The following is a 17,114-nucleotide window of genomic DNA, read 5'->3' as shown; positions in this document are numbered from 1 at the left end:
TCCAAGTTAATTACAAAACCCTTCTGCAATTATGTTAGCACAGCTGAAAACTGTTGTTCTGATTAAAGATGCAATAAAACTGGCCTTCTTTAGACTAGTTGAGTATCTGGAGCATCAGCATTTGTGGGTTCGACTACAGGCTCAAAAGGGCCAGAAACAAATTTGTTCTGAAACTCGTCAGTCCTTTCTTGTTCTGAGAAATGAAGGCTATTCCATGCGAGAAATTGCCAAGAAACTGAAGATATCGTACAACGCTGTGTACTACTCCCTTCACAGAACAGCGCAAACGGACTCTAATCAGAATAGAAAGAGGAGTGGGAGGCCCCGGTGCACAACTGAGCAAGAGGACTGGGTGTATTGATTCACCATCCAAAGTGTAATTAATAACCAGCTCAAAAGGGATATTCAATTTCTGATTTTTTTTTATCTAAATTTAATCCAGTTTGAATTCAGGCTGTAACAACATGTGGAACAAGTCAAGATGTGTGAATACTTTCTGAAGGCTCTGTAAATATCATTTTAGACAAAGCAGCAGCATATAATGATACTTGTCAATAAAGGTGTGTGTGCACGGTTTGACCTGAAGTTGTACAATGTTACCTCCCTCTCAGGGGTCCTCTGGAAAACAACAGCCAGAGTGATACAGTTACAATGCAGAGGAAGAGGAGGAGGATGGGGAGGAAAACCCACAAGGCTACTGGTACAATGGAGCACTGATCAACTGCAAATAGGAAAAACAGAACCTTCACTTTACAACAATCTACCTTTTCTTAAATATTATAAGTAACAATAATGAAACATAACTTTGTGTTGAAAACAGAGCTGGAGATATATACTAAGTGAACAAAACATTAGGAACACCTACTCTTTCCATGACAGACTAACCAGGTGAAAGCTATGATCCCTTATTGATGTCACTTAAATCAGTGTAGATGAAGGAAAGGAGACAGGTTAAAGATGGATTTTTAAGCCTCGAGACAATTGGGACATGGATTGTGCATGTCTGCCATTCAGAGGGTGAATGGGCAACATAAAATACCTTTAAAAACGGATTACGGTAGTAGGTGCCAGGCGCACCGGTTTTAGTGTCAAGAACTGCAACGTTGCTGGGTTTTTCACGCTCAACAGTTTCCCATGTACGCTAAGAATGGTCCACCACCCAAAGGACATCCAGCCAACTTGACACAACTGTGGGAAGCTTTGGAGTGAACATGGGCCAGCTTCCGTGTGGAACACTTTCGACACCTTGTAGAGTCAATGCCCCAACAAATTGAGGCTGTTCTGAGGGCAAAAGGGGGTGCAACTCAATATTAGGGAGGTGTTCCTAATGTTTTGTACAGTCAGTGTATGTTCAAGTTTTGCAGAATGTATGCTTCAAATAAATGAATTAAATGTCAAGACGGCTAAGTTACACACGTCATTACCTTTATGCACATACAGGAAACCAGATGCTGCTCCGTATGGGTTGGACACCTCACAGCTGTACAGACCACTGAAGTCAGGGCCCACCTTCACTAACTCCAACAAGCCCCCAGTCTCACTGAGGTTTGATCTATTCAGTCTAAGACAAGTGTAGACGCATAGCAAAACATAGATGTAGACACTGATCCTTAGAAAATGGGTTGGGGGAAATGAAATACTGTGAACAACTGACCTCTTCCATGTGAACTCTGAAGGAGGGGGGTTGGCATCTACTACACACTGAAACGCCGGTGCCTGGGGTGGCTTCTCATGAATGATGATTTTGACCGAATTTGGAGGATCTATAGAATAGGCATAAAGTTGTACCACATTATTTATGTGCTGTTACTGTTGTGTCTAATAAGGAGTAGAAACACTGTGGCTGTTGTCATTGAGAATACTCACAGTGTATATCTATCTCGTAGGGAACGACCTTCTGCTGGCTCAAAGTGGTGTGGTTCACCAGGCACTGAACCTCCTGTTGGTGCATGACTCTGGAGGGCTCTCCCTTCAGGTGGACCCTCACCGTGGCGGTGTCGTCTGGATTCAGTGTAGTGTTGGTTGAGGTTGTCAGACTCAGTGGTTGGCTTGCACTGGCCGTGCTCCACCGTACATCTGCAGGGGGCTTGGCGTTAGCCGCTGTGCATGTGGCCAAGATGCTCTCCTGGCCCTCAGCAACCACGGGTGGAGTCTCCACAGCAACCGAAATCACAGGAGGAACTATTGGGAAAAAACACAATAAACACATTGACTTAATATGAATGTCTTTATATACTTTAAAACCTAACCCTTGGATAGCAGGTAAAGGAGCACCGCTAACATAATTCTATCAAACAATTCATTACATTGGGGAAATACATCATAAATAACCTCTTACTTTGGACATTGAGGTGGATCTCTGCCTTGTATGGCCCACTGGGGAACACAGTGAAGATGCAAGTGTAGACGCCCTCATCAGTCAAGGACACATCCCCCAGTCGGATAGAGCCCACCAGCGCAGTGGTGTTCCCAATGAAGCCCACCCTGTCTCCCCGCCCCTTGACATGTGATGGACCCTGGCTAGGGGTGATGAGGAAGAAGTTGTGGTTGGCACGGTAACCCCTGGTACTCTTCTGCCATGAGATCTGGATGAGCTCCTCGTTTGTCTCCATGAGCTCACAGGTCAAGTCTGCGTGTTGTCCCTGAGTCACTGTTGGGCGGCCATTGTAAGAGATGACTCTGATACCTAAAGGAATATTAGCAGGATGCATAAGAGAGCAAATTTTCAGACTCTTCTTGATATTCTGGAGAACAAATGTTATGGGTTTGCTTTGCATCGCTTCTACACTCACCAACTCCAGTCTGAGTCAGCATGAGACAGAGGTCCACCAGAACCCAGAAATATGTTTGATTTTTCATTGGTATGCGATCTTGTGTATGACAACTTCAAGTAAACTTTCTAACCTGGGGGGGAAGGGGACACACAGTTCAGACCTATGCATAAGCACAATTAGAATGAAACGAGCCTGAGATGTAGACCAAGAGGCAAGATCACAACACCAGCAACCTAAACATGGGTCCAGGGGCAGAATGGGACAAGAAACCACAACGACACATTTTTCTCCCTTGAAGGCCCCGTTATTATCTAAATACTGAGAATGATAACATGCTGACTAACACTTCAATGTTAAACTGATTGTGGCAATAGGCCGAGTTTATCACTAGTCATGTAAACACATTACTCTGATTATCTTAACTCAGCAAATCATAATTGAAGTAAGCACACACCTAGATTTCTGAGTAATCTTTCTAATTACTCGGACATGTAAACACCTTAAAATCGGAGTTCCAGCAGTGTATTGGATCTGCACGTGGCAGCACCAGCAGCACCAGCAGCACCAGCTAACCTCTTTTGCGCGAGTGAAGTCAGTTCTGAAAAACTTAATGCATCGTAGAAATTGTTTTCATATTCAAACTTCATGTCCAAACTCAGAATGAAATAACCTTCCCAAAAAGAACATGGTCGCTGTGATAGAATCTTTATGTTGATTGCAGATGATTTTCAGCATTTATCAAAGTCCCACCAGGTAGCCCGATTTCAGATGTGTCCATGTAAACAGGATTATTAGGGAAATCGTTCTTCTTGCAAAGCATGTCAACATTTGAATCAAACTAATATATCCATCTGCACACACAAACAAGTTCGCCAGGCCTACTGCCAGGCCTACTGCCAGGCCTACTGCCAGGCCTACTGCCAGGCCTACTGCCAGGCCTACTGCCAGGCCTACTGCCAGGCCTACTGCCAGGCCTACTGCCAGGCCTACTGGGCTACAAATGGGCTGGGTAGGTTGACCTCCGGTCTCCCCACAGGCACTATGGGGACACACACAAACAAGTTCGCCAGGCCTACTGGGCTACAAATGGGCTGGGTAGGTTGACCTCCGGTCTCCCCACAGGCACTATGGGGACACACACAAACACTGTACTCTCCATCAAATGGACATTTCCTCAAAGAAGTTGAACTGATGGCACAATTTGATGCAGTCATGAAAGAGCACCTTAACCGTGTCCAAAAAGGGACCTCGAGTCACCAGCTACCTTGGCCACCAAATACAGAATGAACTCATTGATTTGTTGAGCAGCCAGGTCATTTCAATAATGGTGAGTGACATCAAGCTGGCTAAATTATTCTCTATCGTTCTAGATTGCATCTCAGATGTCAGCCACACTGAAAAGTTGTCAGTTGTGATTAGCATTGTGTCACACCAAATTTGTGGACTGCTCTCAGAATTTGTCTCTCTTCCAGTGACCGAGGAGCCCCATATAAAGGAACCTTTTATGGGGTTTTGAGGCAGAGGAGTCCAGGGCCAACATTTGCTTCAGCTGCTGATATTTATACCTGAAAGGGAGCTCTCAGAAATGTACCCAAATTTGTGGACTGCTCTCAGAATTTGTCTCACTCTTCCAGTGACCGTAGCTGAAGCAGAGGGGAACTTTTCAAAGCTGAAGCTCATCAAATCCTACCTGAGGTCCACCATGACACAGGAACACCTTAGTGGCCTTGCTGTCATCAGTATTAACCATGCAATTACTGTGCAAATTTCTTATGATGATGTAATTGATGACTTTGCATCAAGGAAGGCAAGAAAGGTCAGGGTTAAAGGCAGTTATGCAATTTAGTTTGTGTGTTTCTTGTTTGAAGTGCAATAGTGTAATAATCAGGTTCCTTTTTTATAAGTGTGTTATTCTATGTGTATTTGTGTGATATAGGACTTGTGCATTTTTTGTTAGCAATAGGATAAGAGTGAAATTATTTTATTCTTTTTTTTATTTGTATTTATATACTACAATTTGTTTCTATTTTTCTTTGTTACTTTTTGAGTCTTATTTCCGTATATATATTTTAATATTTATATAGTTTTCAATGTTATGATTATCTGTGTTGTCCCAAATGTCTGAATAAAAAAGGACAGTTAAGTGCTGAATGGTTCTTTTTATTTATTTGTTGCACCAGGGGTGCGACGCATCTCCGTCGCGTAGAGCTGATCGAGCTGTTGATTGTGGCCTGTGGAATGTGTTCCCAATCCTCTTCAATGGTTGGATATTGGCGGGAACTGGAAAACGCTGTTGTATGCGTCAATCCAGCGCATCCCAAACATTCTCAATGAGTGACATGTCTAGTTAGTATGCAGGCCATGGATGAACTGGGAAATGTTCAGCTTCCAGGAATCGTGTACAGATCCTTGCGAAAAAAATCCCCACCCCCACCTGAAATCCCGATCAAATTGTAGGCGATTTAATGGCAATGTTAGCCTAATGCTACAAATTAAGATATGTGTGTTCCACTTTCTATACATTTCGAGTAAGTATCTCGAAATGTTTAGTTAGTATTGAAGTTTATTTTTGGGGGCTTGGATATCAGCAAATCCATTTCCCCACTAGCCTATAACCTACTGTTCATTTGAATCATATCTTTATACTTCACGTTGCCTGTTTGTATCAGTTGCAAAAACATTGGCAACTTTGTATTTGTAGACAAATGTGTTTACGTTGTCGGCGGTCACGGAGAGAGAAATAAGGTAATTATATTTTTAGGCCGAAAAAGCGTCTAAGGATGCACTTAACGTAGCCCTTTTCTACATGTGGCCTGTGCCAGGCGTTAGATTACGAGCGTTTTCACGTGCAATTGGTTTTGGGAAACAGCTCGGAGATGTAACGATGCTCCTACAAAGGTTATATGGATAAACTCGATCCTTTTGGGAAACCCTTCTACGATCCAAACACATAAAAGACACACCCTCTTCCCTCAAATTAACTTCTCATGATGAGTTGACACTTGCAGAGCGAGTGAAGACTGAATGGACCGCCCTGGCACAGAAATGTGCCACAAGTTCATCCCAAGGTTGTTTTCAGTCATCATGGAACCCACCTGGAGCTGTGGTGTGTGTGCTTTATATGCGCTAGTCATTTATGATTGCATTTCATATCTTGGCTAGAAGACGACGCATGCTAGCCATCCGACAATATCAGGTAAATCGAACATTACTATGTACAAGTGTGATGTCAGGGAAAGTTGTATGCGCTAGATAAAGTTTCAAAAAGCTAACCAAACACTTATGACACGTGTTTGTGCCATCTTGTGCATTACTAGCACAATTTCTAAAAGATTAACATTCGTTTTTACTTACACTTGTATGTTTACTTCTCCATGTTGTGGGTTTTAAGTTTTGGCTGATTTAGCAGATGTACAATCATCGCGAACAGGAGTGCAGTCCAAACACTTAAGACACACCCTATCCCCTCAGCCCTCAAATTAAGAAGACACTTCGAGATGATTGTGTTTTCAGCCACCCGTAGTTTGTTAGCGGACGTACAATCGTAGCGAATAGAATTATGGGGAGTTTTAGGATCCAGCTTGAAGATAATTGTAGGCTTGCAAAGGCGACTAAAAACGAGGGCTGCGGGGCTTACGTTGCAAACTTCCCATGATTGGCTAATCATTTGGACAACTCGCGACTCCCCCAATGGCATAAGGCGAGGGTAAATTGGAAACCAAAGAGTTCATTCACAGTTGCTTTGTTTCGTCCTCCGAAAAACGTGTTCGTACAGGGACCTCTTCTGGACAGAAATATATTGCAGTCATATATATGTATTTAATTTAAAAAAAATCACAGACCGTGTTTAATTCAGTCATAATGTAAACTATTTGGGCCATGAATTACATTTTGCCAACATTTAAATGCATGGGTCAAATAATTTACATTATGACAGAATTCATGTCAAATTCAAATAATTTGCTTAAGTTAAAAAATACGTGATACATTTTGTTGCTACAAAATAAAAATGAATTGTGCACAAGTTTCAAAACATATTATCGGCTCTTCCTCTCTGCCTGCAATTGTCGTAAATGCATTGCAAAGCCATAAACTGTCGTGCTACTGCCCCTGATTTTCGGTGTTGAAACCCCCGTTCGGTCTTTTCGTACGGCACTAAAGCTGAAGAGGGTATGTTCCCCCTTGAGCCCAGCTACAAATGCAAAAATATGATATATTAATTATTTTTGAAGGTAATCATTGTGATTAATTGTTTCAGAAACATGCCGGCCAAAGGTCCTCTGCAATCGGTCCAGGTTTTCGGACGCAAAGTGAGTTAACTATCTGACTTTATTCCACGTGTGTTGAGCCAAAGAACTAACGCTATCCGGCTAGGTGACGTTAGCTAGCTCAACCATGTTAGCCAGACAGGCCAGAAATGTGTATTTGTCCCCCCAAAAAGTATCCATTACATTTGGAAATATAAGTGACTGTCGATTTGACAACGTTATTGTTAAACGTCCACATGTGCCTTGATTGCAGCCAGTGGCATATTGATATGAATGGCTACAAATGTTGCGGCCTGCTAGCTACGTCAATCAATTAGCAAATTTTATGCCGGAAAGCATGTTGTCCAGCTACATCAACGCCAATTGTTTGGTGTAGTGAGGTAAAAAAAAAAAAAGCACGTTAATTCGCTGATTTATTATGCCACAATACTGCATTTGTTAACTAGAGTGCTTTTGGGGAGGGGGGGGGGGTTACATAATTTTTAACTAATCATTGTACTGTAGCTAGCGAGTTGCCATGACTTGGTCCACCCATCCCTCATGATGTACCTCAGTGTTTGGTTAAGACATTGGCTGGCTAACTAGTGTTGATTATAATAATAGTGTTGATCAGCAATCACCTGAATAGCATTTTTGTGTGTGGGGGGGTAAACGTAGCAAAGAAATGTTTAACGTTATGGACCGTCTGTTTAGCCACCCATGCTTCCTAGAAAAGTGCACATGTAATTAGCTCAAACCAAGCAAATGGAAGTGAACATTACAGTATCTCTTTGCAGAAAACAGCCACCGCTGTTGCTCACTGCAAGAGGGGGAATGGCCTCATCAAGGTGAACGGCAGACCCCTCGAGATGATTGAGCCAGCCACTCTCCAGTACAAGGTGAGTCCTTAAAGACAGATTGAAATTTACTGTTGTCCAAAATAAGGGATTTGTTTTTTTGTTGTTGCTTTGAACAGGGGAGAGTAGTGCGTTACATTTGCTCTTCTGCTCATATCTTCCTTACAAATAAGGGCTTGATTTTTGATATTACCCTAATAAAGTGTAGAAATGTTTGTAAAGGTATGGTGTAGCTATTATTATGCTTTAGCTACTGTGGGCTTATCTTATGAAGGGCGCGCCAACTGACTCCGACAGGTGAACTTGAGGCGAGGAACACTGTCAGGCCTACCAGAGTTACACCTATAATTTAATAATTATTTTAAAAATCTTCTGATTTGAAAATTAACGAATAAGCCTTTGCATCTATCTGTAGATGCAGTAGCCTTCTTTCATAAAGAAATGCGTGCCAGTGTCGTAGATATGCCGGTGGCGTGCTATCTCTGGGATTAGTCCTATATGACACCTAAGCCTATAGGCCTATGCGTGTAATGCCCTGATACATTTTATTGCTCAAATCTGACAACTGAACTGTGAAAGTAACCTTAAACGTTACAAAAAAAATAGGGTGTAAAGTTGTGTGTATGCTACACATTAAAGCACAAGGAATTGGTGTTTTTGTAATTTGTAGGCCGTTTTCTCATTTGGCCAATATCCCTGGTTTATTGAATGCGCTGGCCATGCCAGGTCAGATCTGACTGCATTTGGATGTCCGGCAAATTAAAATCTTCCCTGGTATGTTGTCCGGCTACACATTTTCCTAAAGGAAACTCTGAAATGGCGTATTGTTTTTATTACAACTTTAGAATATTCACATAGGTTGGATGGAAACATAGCTAGTGCGCTAGTCCAGTGTCACTTTGATTATGCCTGCCCATCAATAAGCTGCCAAACAAGCATTGTACTTAACCCTCCCCCATACTCTTCTGGATGTTAAGCATTTTGTCCTCTGTAATTTTACATTGGCTAAGCCTACAAGGTAGGGGGGATGTTTCTTCTATTTGCTGAGATTGGCAGTCTTTATTGAGGTGTTGAAAGTTAACCATGATATTGGCGTGCCCAACGTCGGTATGCTTTGTATTTTGGTTGTGGTGCATTGGCACATAAACCTGTTGGTAGAAAATGTGTAGCATATACAGTGCCTTTGGAAAGTATTCAGATCCCTTTGTTACTTACGTTAGACTTATTCTAAAAATGGTTGAATTGTTTTTTTCCCTCAATCTGCACACTACGGCATAATGACAAAGCAGAATCATTTTGTTTTTAGAAATGGTTGCTAATTTATAAAATAAAAAAACTTTAAATTACACGTACATAAATATTCAGACCCTTTACTCAATCATTTGTTGAAGCACCTTTGGCAGCATTGAGTTGGGTATGACGCTACAAGCTTGGCACACCTGTATTTGGAGTTTCTTCCATTCTCTGCAGATCCTCTCAAGCTCTGTCAGGTTAGATGGGGAGTGTTGCTGCACAGCTATTTTCGGGTCTCTACAGAGATTATCAATCGGGTTCAACTCCGGGCTCTATCTGGGCCACTCAAGGACATTCAGAGACTTGTCCCGAAGCCACTCCTGTGTTGTCTTGGCTGTGTGCTTAGGGTTGTTGTCCTGTTGGAAGGTGAACCTTCGCCCCAGTCTGAGGTCCTCAGCCATCTTTGCCCCGAACCTGACTAGTCTCTCAGTCCCTGCCGCTGAAAAACATCCCCACGACATGATGCTGCCACCACCATGCTTCGCCATAGGGATGGTGCCAGGTTTCCTCCAGATGTTAAGCTTGGCATTCAGGCCAAATAATTTAATCTTGGTTTCATCAGACCAGAGAATCTTTCTCGTGGTCTGAGTCTTCAGGCGCCCTTTTTGCAAACTCCCAAGCGGGCTGTCATGTGCCTTTTTCTGAAGTGGCTTCCTTCTTGCCACTCTACCATAAAGGCCTGATTGGTGGAGAGACGCAGAAATGGTTGTCCTTCTGGATTGTTCTCTGATCTCCACAGAGGAACTTTAGATCTGTCAGTGACTATTGGGTTCTTGGTCACCTCCCTAATCAAGGCCGCTCAGTTTGGCTGGGCGGCCAGCTCTAGAAAGTCTGGGTGGTTCCAAACATCTTCCATTTAATGATGGAGGCCACTGTGTTCTTTGCTATCTTCAATGCTGAAGAAATTTGCTTTGTCATTGTGGGATCGTGTCTAGATTGCTGAGAATTTGAATCCGTTTTAGAATAAGGCTGTAACAACAAAATGTGGAAAAGGTCAAGGGGTCTGAATACTTTCCGAAGGCAATGTATTTTATATAATTAAAAAATATGGCTTCAAAATGGTACATCTGATTACCCCTAGCTGATTGTCTAGCTGGCTCTGATCGTAGTGTCATGAAACAGGCAGGGAGGGTGAGCTTGTCGGTGAACCCCCAAACTTCTGGCATCGGCTGTGCCACAAAAGCATGGTGAAGTGGCAGTTAATATCTACGTTTATAAACAGGGTTGCTATTTTTTATTTGTTGTGAACATTGAGTTAATTCTGAGGGGGTTCCATTTATTTGACTGTACAAGTGGAGGGTCATGTGAGGAAAAACGTTTTGTTGAGGAAGGTTGTGCATTTTGACACCTTGGGTTGGACCAGCCCCCCTCTGGTAAATTCCAATCTGTCCCTTGGGAAACAGTCGCTAACTATTTCATGCATGTGCAACGTGGCTTCTTACAGAGCTGCTGTTGGTTTACTAAGCTCAAATTCAACATGGGTCTTCATTCAGCTAAATGTCTGGTTGTGTCCAGACATTTAGCTGAATGTGTGTCTGCAGGATGTATAGACATTGTGTGTGTCCTTGACAAAGTTCCTCTCTGTTGTAGCTGCTGGAGCCAGTGCTGCTGCTGGGCAAGGAGCGTTTTGCTGGAGTTGACATCCGAGTCCGAGTGAAGGGTGGTGGACATGTCGCACAGATCTACGGTGACTTGTTTTTACAGCTGGATGCTGCTCTACTTTTGTTTAGACAGATCATCTCAGTAGAAACTGATGTCTTGATTTGAAATAACTGTACTTGACTGAATATGGCTGTTTGTCTTACGCTGTGCCGTCTTCTCCTTGCAGCTATCCGTCAGTCCATCTCCAAAGCCCTGGTCGCATACTACCAGAAATGTAAGTGTCAATAATTTTACTGTAAAATCAAATGCAGTATCTTGTTTTCAATGGAATATCGCCTCTGCTGATAAAATTAGTGTTACTTTGGACACATTTTTGCAGGAAGCAATATTGCTATGTTGGGTTGCTCTCTTTTGGGTGATGGCGGGTGCATGATTGCTGTGTTTCCATTTGGTCAAGAAAATGGTTCACAATAACTCATCTGACCTGTTTCTTTCTCTCCAGATGTGGATGAGGCCTCCAAGAAGGAGATCAAGGACATCTTGATCCAGTACGACCGGACCCTGCTGGTTGCCGACCCTCGTCGCTGCGAGTCCAAGAAGTTCGGTGGACCAGGAGCCCGTGCCCGCTACCAGAAGTCTTACCGTTAACCTCTCTGTACATTTTCATGTAATAAAGTTAAGGAAGAAAATATTTTTGGCATGTTTCTTTAAACTTGCTTGATGAAAAATGTCATTAATGACCATCAAGCACTACTTTGGGAAGTGTTTTAAGGTAGACTGCGATAGGACGTAGATGCAGAAAGTAAACTGCATATGGGGTAAATTTCCACAACTAAAGAGTGAAGCATGAGGCTTCTCAGCTGTTTTGGTCCCGTAGCAACCACACTGAATGGCTTTTTTTACCTAGAGCTTTATAAGAACAAAATTCTTATTTTCAATGACTGCCAAGGGACAGTGGGTTAACTGCCTGTTCAGGGGCAGAACGACAGATTTGTACCTTGTCAGCTCAGGGGTTTGAACTTGCAACCTTCCGGCCACTAGTCCAACGCTCTAACCACTAGGCTACCCTGCCGCCCATGCCCTGGCATGAAGCGAACCTGTGCAGATGGTGACCTATAAGTGCTATCTTGCTCCTCAATATCTGCGGTGCTGCTCGTGGCAATGCCATTTTCAAGGTACCTTTTAATACTTAAGCGCTATTTTAATACTTAAGCGCTATCCTCTGGGTTTCACCCTAATACGTTCAATTAATTGCTAGACTAGACCTGGGTTTTAAAATGAATAAGCATAACAGGTGTATTATGCTTGCTACAGATTGTCTCCTTAACATCTTTGCAGAGCACCATTCAGATAATAATTTGGCTTTACAGCCCTAGATTGTTTCTCCTCATTGAGTACCTGAGCTATATTTGCTTTTGCTACAACTGTTAAATGGTTTTTCAGAACTACAGCCACCAAATAAACCCAAGGAATGAACTTCAGCATCACCAGTAGTCTTTTCCCACATCTGCCATGGGGCACCATGAGCATCACTATGCAAATGTATTCCTGTCATCACAAATTAATACTTAGTGGCCCACAAGTGATCCTTTCAGTTTAGGGCCATTTCACATTTATCTGTTTATGCATTGTGTATTTCAGTGAAGTCTTGGAATTCTCACTCCAAAATAATACTAATTTTTAATCAATGTCAAAGAGCATTATACCGGTGAAAACCATGTGTTTGACTGTTGCCAAAGCAAAGTGGACATATACTGAACACAAATGCAACATGTAAAGTGTTGGTCCCATGTTTCAAGATCTTAGAAATGTTCCATACCCAAACATAATTTTGTGCACAAATTTGTTTACATCCCTGTTAGTGAGCATTTATCCTTTGCCAAGATAATCCATCCACTTGACAGGTGTGGCATATCAACAAACTGATTAAACAGCATCATTCAAATGTATTTATAAAACCCTAATTACATCAGCTGATGTCACAAAGTGCTATACAGAAACCCAGCCTAAAACCCCAAACAGCAAGCAATGTAGGTGTAGAAGCACGATGGCTAGGAAAAACTCCCTAGAAAGGCCAGAACCTAGGAAGAAACCTAGAGAGGAACCAGGCTATGAGGGGTGGCCTGTTCTGGCTGTGCCGGAATGATCATTACACAGGTGCAACTTGTGCTGGGGACGAAAGGCCATTATAAAATGCACAGTTTTGTCACAAGACATTGCTACAGATGTATCAAGTTTTGAGGGAGCGTGCAATTGGCATGCTGACTGCAGGAATGTCCACCAGGACTATTGCTAGAGAATTGAATGTTAATTTATCTACCATAAGCTGCCTCCAATGTCGTTTTAGAGAGTTTGGCACTATGTCCAACTGGCCTCAACCACAGACCACTTCCTGCTTCTTCACCTGCGGGATCGTCTTGAGACCAGCCACCTGGACAGCTGATGAAACGGGTGTATTTCAGACTAATAAAGCCCTTTTGTGGGAGGGACTATGTACGCCCTGCCTAGTCATGTGATATCCATAGATTAGGGCCTAATGAATTTATTTAAATTGACTGATTTACTTATATGAACTGTAACTGAGTAAAATCATTGGAATTGTTGCATGTTGTGTTTATATTTTTGTTCAGTGTACTTTTATTGTAAACGCCTATAGTAGGCTCCCGAGTGGCACAGCGGATTGGCACAGCGGTATCTCAGTGTTAGAGGCATCACTACAGACCCTGGTTTGATTCCAGGCTAAATCACAACCGGACATAATTGGGCGTCCCATAGTGCGACGCACAATTGGCCCAGCGTCGTCCGGGGTAGGTCGTAATTGTAAATAGGAATTTGTTCTTAACTGACTTGCCAAGTTAAATACATTTATTTTGAATGGACTAGGTTGTCTTGTCCTTTGTTCAGTGCTCAGTCTGTTATTCATTCTAGGACTAGGTGGAGGAGAGAAGAAAAACGTCCTACCTCCAGTAATATTAATGTCCTCTCTCCTGTTTGCAACATGTTTCTAGATTTGATACTAGTTGTGGAATGGATTGGACAGGTGCAGATTTCTTGATACCTAACCTCAATTTCTCGGATTTCAACTGCTCCCTTTTCACCAGCAGAGAGTGCTGTGTGACAAAGTACGAATCCAATGGTACAAACGCGTTTACAGCTCAAATCCGAGGCAAAGTTTTGCCTGTTCCACACAGCACAAGGTTCTTCTGTTCATTAAACTCAATTTCTCTGATCATCTATTCACTCACAACTTGATTTCCTCAGCATGAGGCCCTCGCGGGGAAACTGTCAGCTATCCATAAGGAGTTTTGGTGATGGAAAAATGTATCAATCAATAGATCAGAATATTGCTGCTCCTAAAAGTCAGTTAAATTGGATACAATCTCTACTATGGTCAACAGATAGACAGACATGGGTTGACCATGGATTTCTCTGTCTGGTGATGAACAAAGACCACAAACATTGTGCCTGTGCAGATAAAAAATACTCACTTTTGGAAGGAGCAGTGTACTGCATGTGCGATTGTTTGATTCCTGTGCCCAGGGTGTCATTGGGGCCTTCTGGTTTTGTTCATTAACACATTTGCAGGAGAAGCTGTAACATCTGTGGCTGGTTGACCTTGAAGCACAACAGAGCAAAAGGTGATCCTGATTTAAAAATAGCTGGTAAACATATACCGAAGGTGTAGGGCTACCTCTCTGTTTTCAGTCCCTGGTTATGATACATCCTGTGCAGTCTTTTTACTGAACTGTAAATTATGTTTGTTCTGCTGCTGCCTCTATCTAAAGTGTGTACCAACCAGTGCAGATGCCCAGGTGAGCAGTGTTGAGCTGAGCCCCAGATGTGCTGTCTCTGTCTAGGCAATGAGCAGGCCTATTTACTGCACTCTAACAATCAACCCAGCAGGGAGGCCCACTGCCCCTGTTGTTTACTCTCTGCTCCTGGATCCCTGGCCCTAACCTCTCCTCTACAGCCCTATCTGGCCCTGGTCGTTGACATCAGAACAGAGAGAACCCACGGTAATATACAGTAGCTGTAAACCTTTTGGGATGGGATTGGGATGCAATGGGAATTTTAGAATATTTACGTTGAGAATTGTAGAATTTGTAATGATATTTAATCATTCACCTTGTTAGGTAAAACCGTTGGCGTGTCCAAATGATGTCATTTATGATGAGGCCTTGTTGAGGTAGTGTGGACCACATGGGGGTACTAAACACTTGTACTCACACTGGTGCACCTGGCTTTCCTCTATTCACACCTCATTCTACCTCCACTAATCACACAAACAATAGAGGTGTTGGTCCAGGATGCATTTTGTCATCACACTAACCCCCCCCCCCCCCCCCCCCCCCCAAACACACACACACTTTCTCTATCAGTAGCCTACTTTGAAGAGAGAGGATAGTCATTAGCATTTCTCCCCTCTTTCCTTTTCTCACTTCCCCTTTAGGGTTCTTTGCCCTGGGTGAGTAAATAACAATTGATCGAGCAAGGTGTCAGAGAGCCTGGGATAAGAGGACAGTAGCACGCACAAACAGATGCTGGGTTGGCTGGAGAGGAAATGTAGCTTAGCCAAGCGACACGCCACTGTTTGGGCTTGGGAGTGTTAATGAGGGACTGTGCCACGCTCCCTCCTTAGCTCCTGTCGCTCTCTCCCTAGCCCCTATCAGACTGTCGCTGAGGGGGAGGGAGAGAAGTAGCAGGGGGCAGCCGGTATCCCAGCGGTTAAGCGCATTGGGCCAGTAATCGAAAGGCTGCTGGTTCAAATTCCCGAGCTGACTAGGTGAAAAATCCCTTGGGAAAAGCACTTAACCATAATTGCTCCTGTAAGTCGCTCTGGATAAATGACTAAAATGTACAAGAGGAGAGGGGGAGGCTTTGTTCAGCCAGGGTACAACAGCACTGAACACTTATTTACTGGGTGGAACAGACAAAGCAGATGTCCTTTTTTACATTTTCTGTTAGAGCAGGCTATTGTGATTCGGTAAGCCGTGTCGGATCATACCTGTGTGGAGCTTCCTGAAACACAGGCATGGAAAATGTTCACAGGCATGGAACATTTTCACAATGATTTGCCTTTTTTAGAGCAGAGTAGTTGGCATTTTCTTCTTTTGGCCTTGGCTTTTGTGAAGGAACACACTATTCTGTGCTAAAAAAATAAGCACTTGGCTGAAAAGGCAGCAACCACCTGTGGTTGAATAGCATTTGCGCCCACAGACCTGCCTGAGCCCTGGCCTCCATCAGGAAAATTGTAGCTCCCTTCATATGGTTCCTTACTCCACTCGCCTTCACCCAGAATCACCAAAGAAATCATTTTTAGTGGGCTTTTGAACAATAGAGCCAGAACAGAATGTTGAGCCGATGATTGATTCATCTTGACTGTTTTGTTCCAGACAAAGAGGCCTGCCCTCCCATTCTCACACCAGCACGTCGGAGTGTTTTTGGGTCTGAAACCAGCCAGAATCAGGCCCGGAGTTATTGACCCTGAGCAATTAGTCACACTTTGGCTCGCCAGCCTTGACTCATTCCCAATGTATTTACCCCTAGACTTGAACTAAAGTAGAATTAGTCCCACTGCGCTCACACCGCTCAGCTTTTGTCTCCCATTAACGGCCCTCTCTATCGCTCTCTCTCTCTCTCTCTCTCTCAAACACACACACGGTCTGGGCAGTGTCGTGGCACTGAACGTGGCCTTGGAGTGGAGCCCCATGTGAAATGAGACTGGGGTCAGGTTGTGTCCCCAGAGTGCGAGCCCCTGACACCCGACCCAGGCTGAGGGTCACAGGGTGCCCCGTACACCCAGAATCACCCCCAACCCCTGGGCTGGCGGGACAGAGAGGCCTGGACCTGTGATGATCCCCTAAAGCACCAGGGCTGCTCAGGCCCTCTGTAGACATAACATACTGACTGGACTACACTCCACACAGACAGAATATCCTGCCACCAGCACCACACTAAGACAAGAGCTTTTAGCACAGAGAACTGGAAAACACTGATCTGAAAGAATTGCTGTTTTTAAACGCAAACATGATGACAGTAGCATGCTCACATAATGATTGAGGATAATGGGAACACATGGGAGAAACTGACATCAAATCATCAGAATGGTATTTAGGGTTAACTGCAGGAAGTCCTCATGGTGTGCTGTTGTGCCTACAGTACTGTATACCTGCAGGTCCTGAGGCTCTGTGTCTGTCAGGCTCTGGGCAGATAAGGGACATGCTTAATTAAACGCCCTAAAGGCTGTTGAAAGGCACCGGATGATGCCAGCAGGAGAGGACTTGACACCCAAGTGTTCCTCTTTCGCTGAGGTGGTTGTTCAACCAGGAAAGAGGGGGGGC

The 17,114-nt window shown here is 43.5% G+C and overlaps 2 protein-coding genes across 2 annotated transcripts; one reads left to right on the top strand and one right to left on the bottom strand.

The window, feature by feature from the left end:
• Positions 1–1,374: 1,374 nt before the first annotated feature.
• LOC139379597 (nectin-1-like) lies at positions 1,375–6,415 on the bottom strand. Its single transcript, XM_071122395.1, has 6 exons — positions 6,129–6,415; positions 2,793–2,904; positions 2,339–2,686; positions 1,867–2,181; positions 1,655–1,763; positions 1,375–1,561 (listed from the first exon to the last, which is right to left on the bottom strand). The coding sequence occupies exons 2-6, from the start codon at positions 2,857–2,859 to the stop codon at positions 1,375–1,377; spliced, it is 1,026 nt and encodes a 341-aa protein (XP_070978496.1). The 5' UTR covers positions 2,860–2,904; positions 6,129–6,415.
• A 483-nt stretch (positions 6,416–6,898) lies between these two features.
• Positions 6,899–11,464, top strand: LOC139378525 (small ribosomal subunit protein uS9). The gene is made up of 6 exons (XM_071120774.1): positions 6,899–6,944; positions 7,033–7,084; positions 7,819–7,920; positions 10,762–10,858; positions 11,000–11,047; positions 11,276–11,464. The coding sequence occupies exons 2-6, from the start codon at positions 7,037–7,039 to the stop codon at positions 11,419–11,421; spliced, it is 441 nt and encodes a 146-aa protein (XP_070976875.1). The 5' UTR covers positions 6,899–6,944; positions 7,033–7,036; the 3' UTR covers positions 11,422–11,464.
• Positions 11,465–17,114: the final 5,650 nt, after the last annotated feature.

This window comes from Oncorhynchus clarkii, chromosome 21 (assembly GCF_045791955.1).
Source record: "Oncorhynchus clarkii lewisi isolate Uvic-CL-2024 chromosome 21, UVic_Ocla_1.0, whole genome shotgun sequence".
Taxonomy (NCBI): domain Eukaryota; kingdom Metazoa; phylum Chordata; class Actinopteri; order Salmoniformes; family Salmonidae; genus Oncorhynchus; species Oncorhynchus clarkii.
The sequence above is the reverse complement of the archived record's forward strand: the minus strand, read 5'-3'. Positions and strand labels throughout refer to the sequence as shown.

Bases quoted from the DNA above. Each gene is read 5' to 3' on its own strand.
- LOC139379597 (XM_071122395.1), bottom strand. From the start codon at position 2,859: ATGAAAAATCAAACATATTTCTGGGTTCTGGTGGACCTCTGTCTCATG. The intron at 1,764-1,866 runs GTGAGTATTCTC...CCTATTCTATAG, and splicing joins CTACGAGATAGATATACACT to ATCCTCCAAATTCGGTCAAA. The intron at 1,562-1,654 runs GTCAGTTGTTCA...CACTTGTCTTAG, and splicing joins TCAGAGTTCACATGGAAGAG to ACTGAATAGATCAAACCTCA.
- LOC139378525 (XM_071120774.1), top strand. From the start codon at position 7,037: ATGCCGGCCAAAGGTCCTCTGCAATCGGTCCAGGTTTTCGGACGCAAA. The intron at 10,859-10,999 runs GTGACTTGTTTT...TTCTCCTTGCAG, and splicing joins ACATGTCGCACAGATCTACG to CTATCCGTCAGTCCATCTCC. The intron at 11,048-11,275 runs GTAAGTGTCAAT...CTTTCTCTCCAG, and splicing joins GGTCGCATACTACCAGAAAT to ATGTGGATGAGGCCTCCAAG.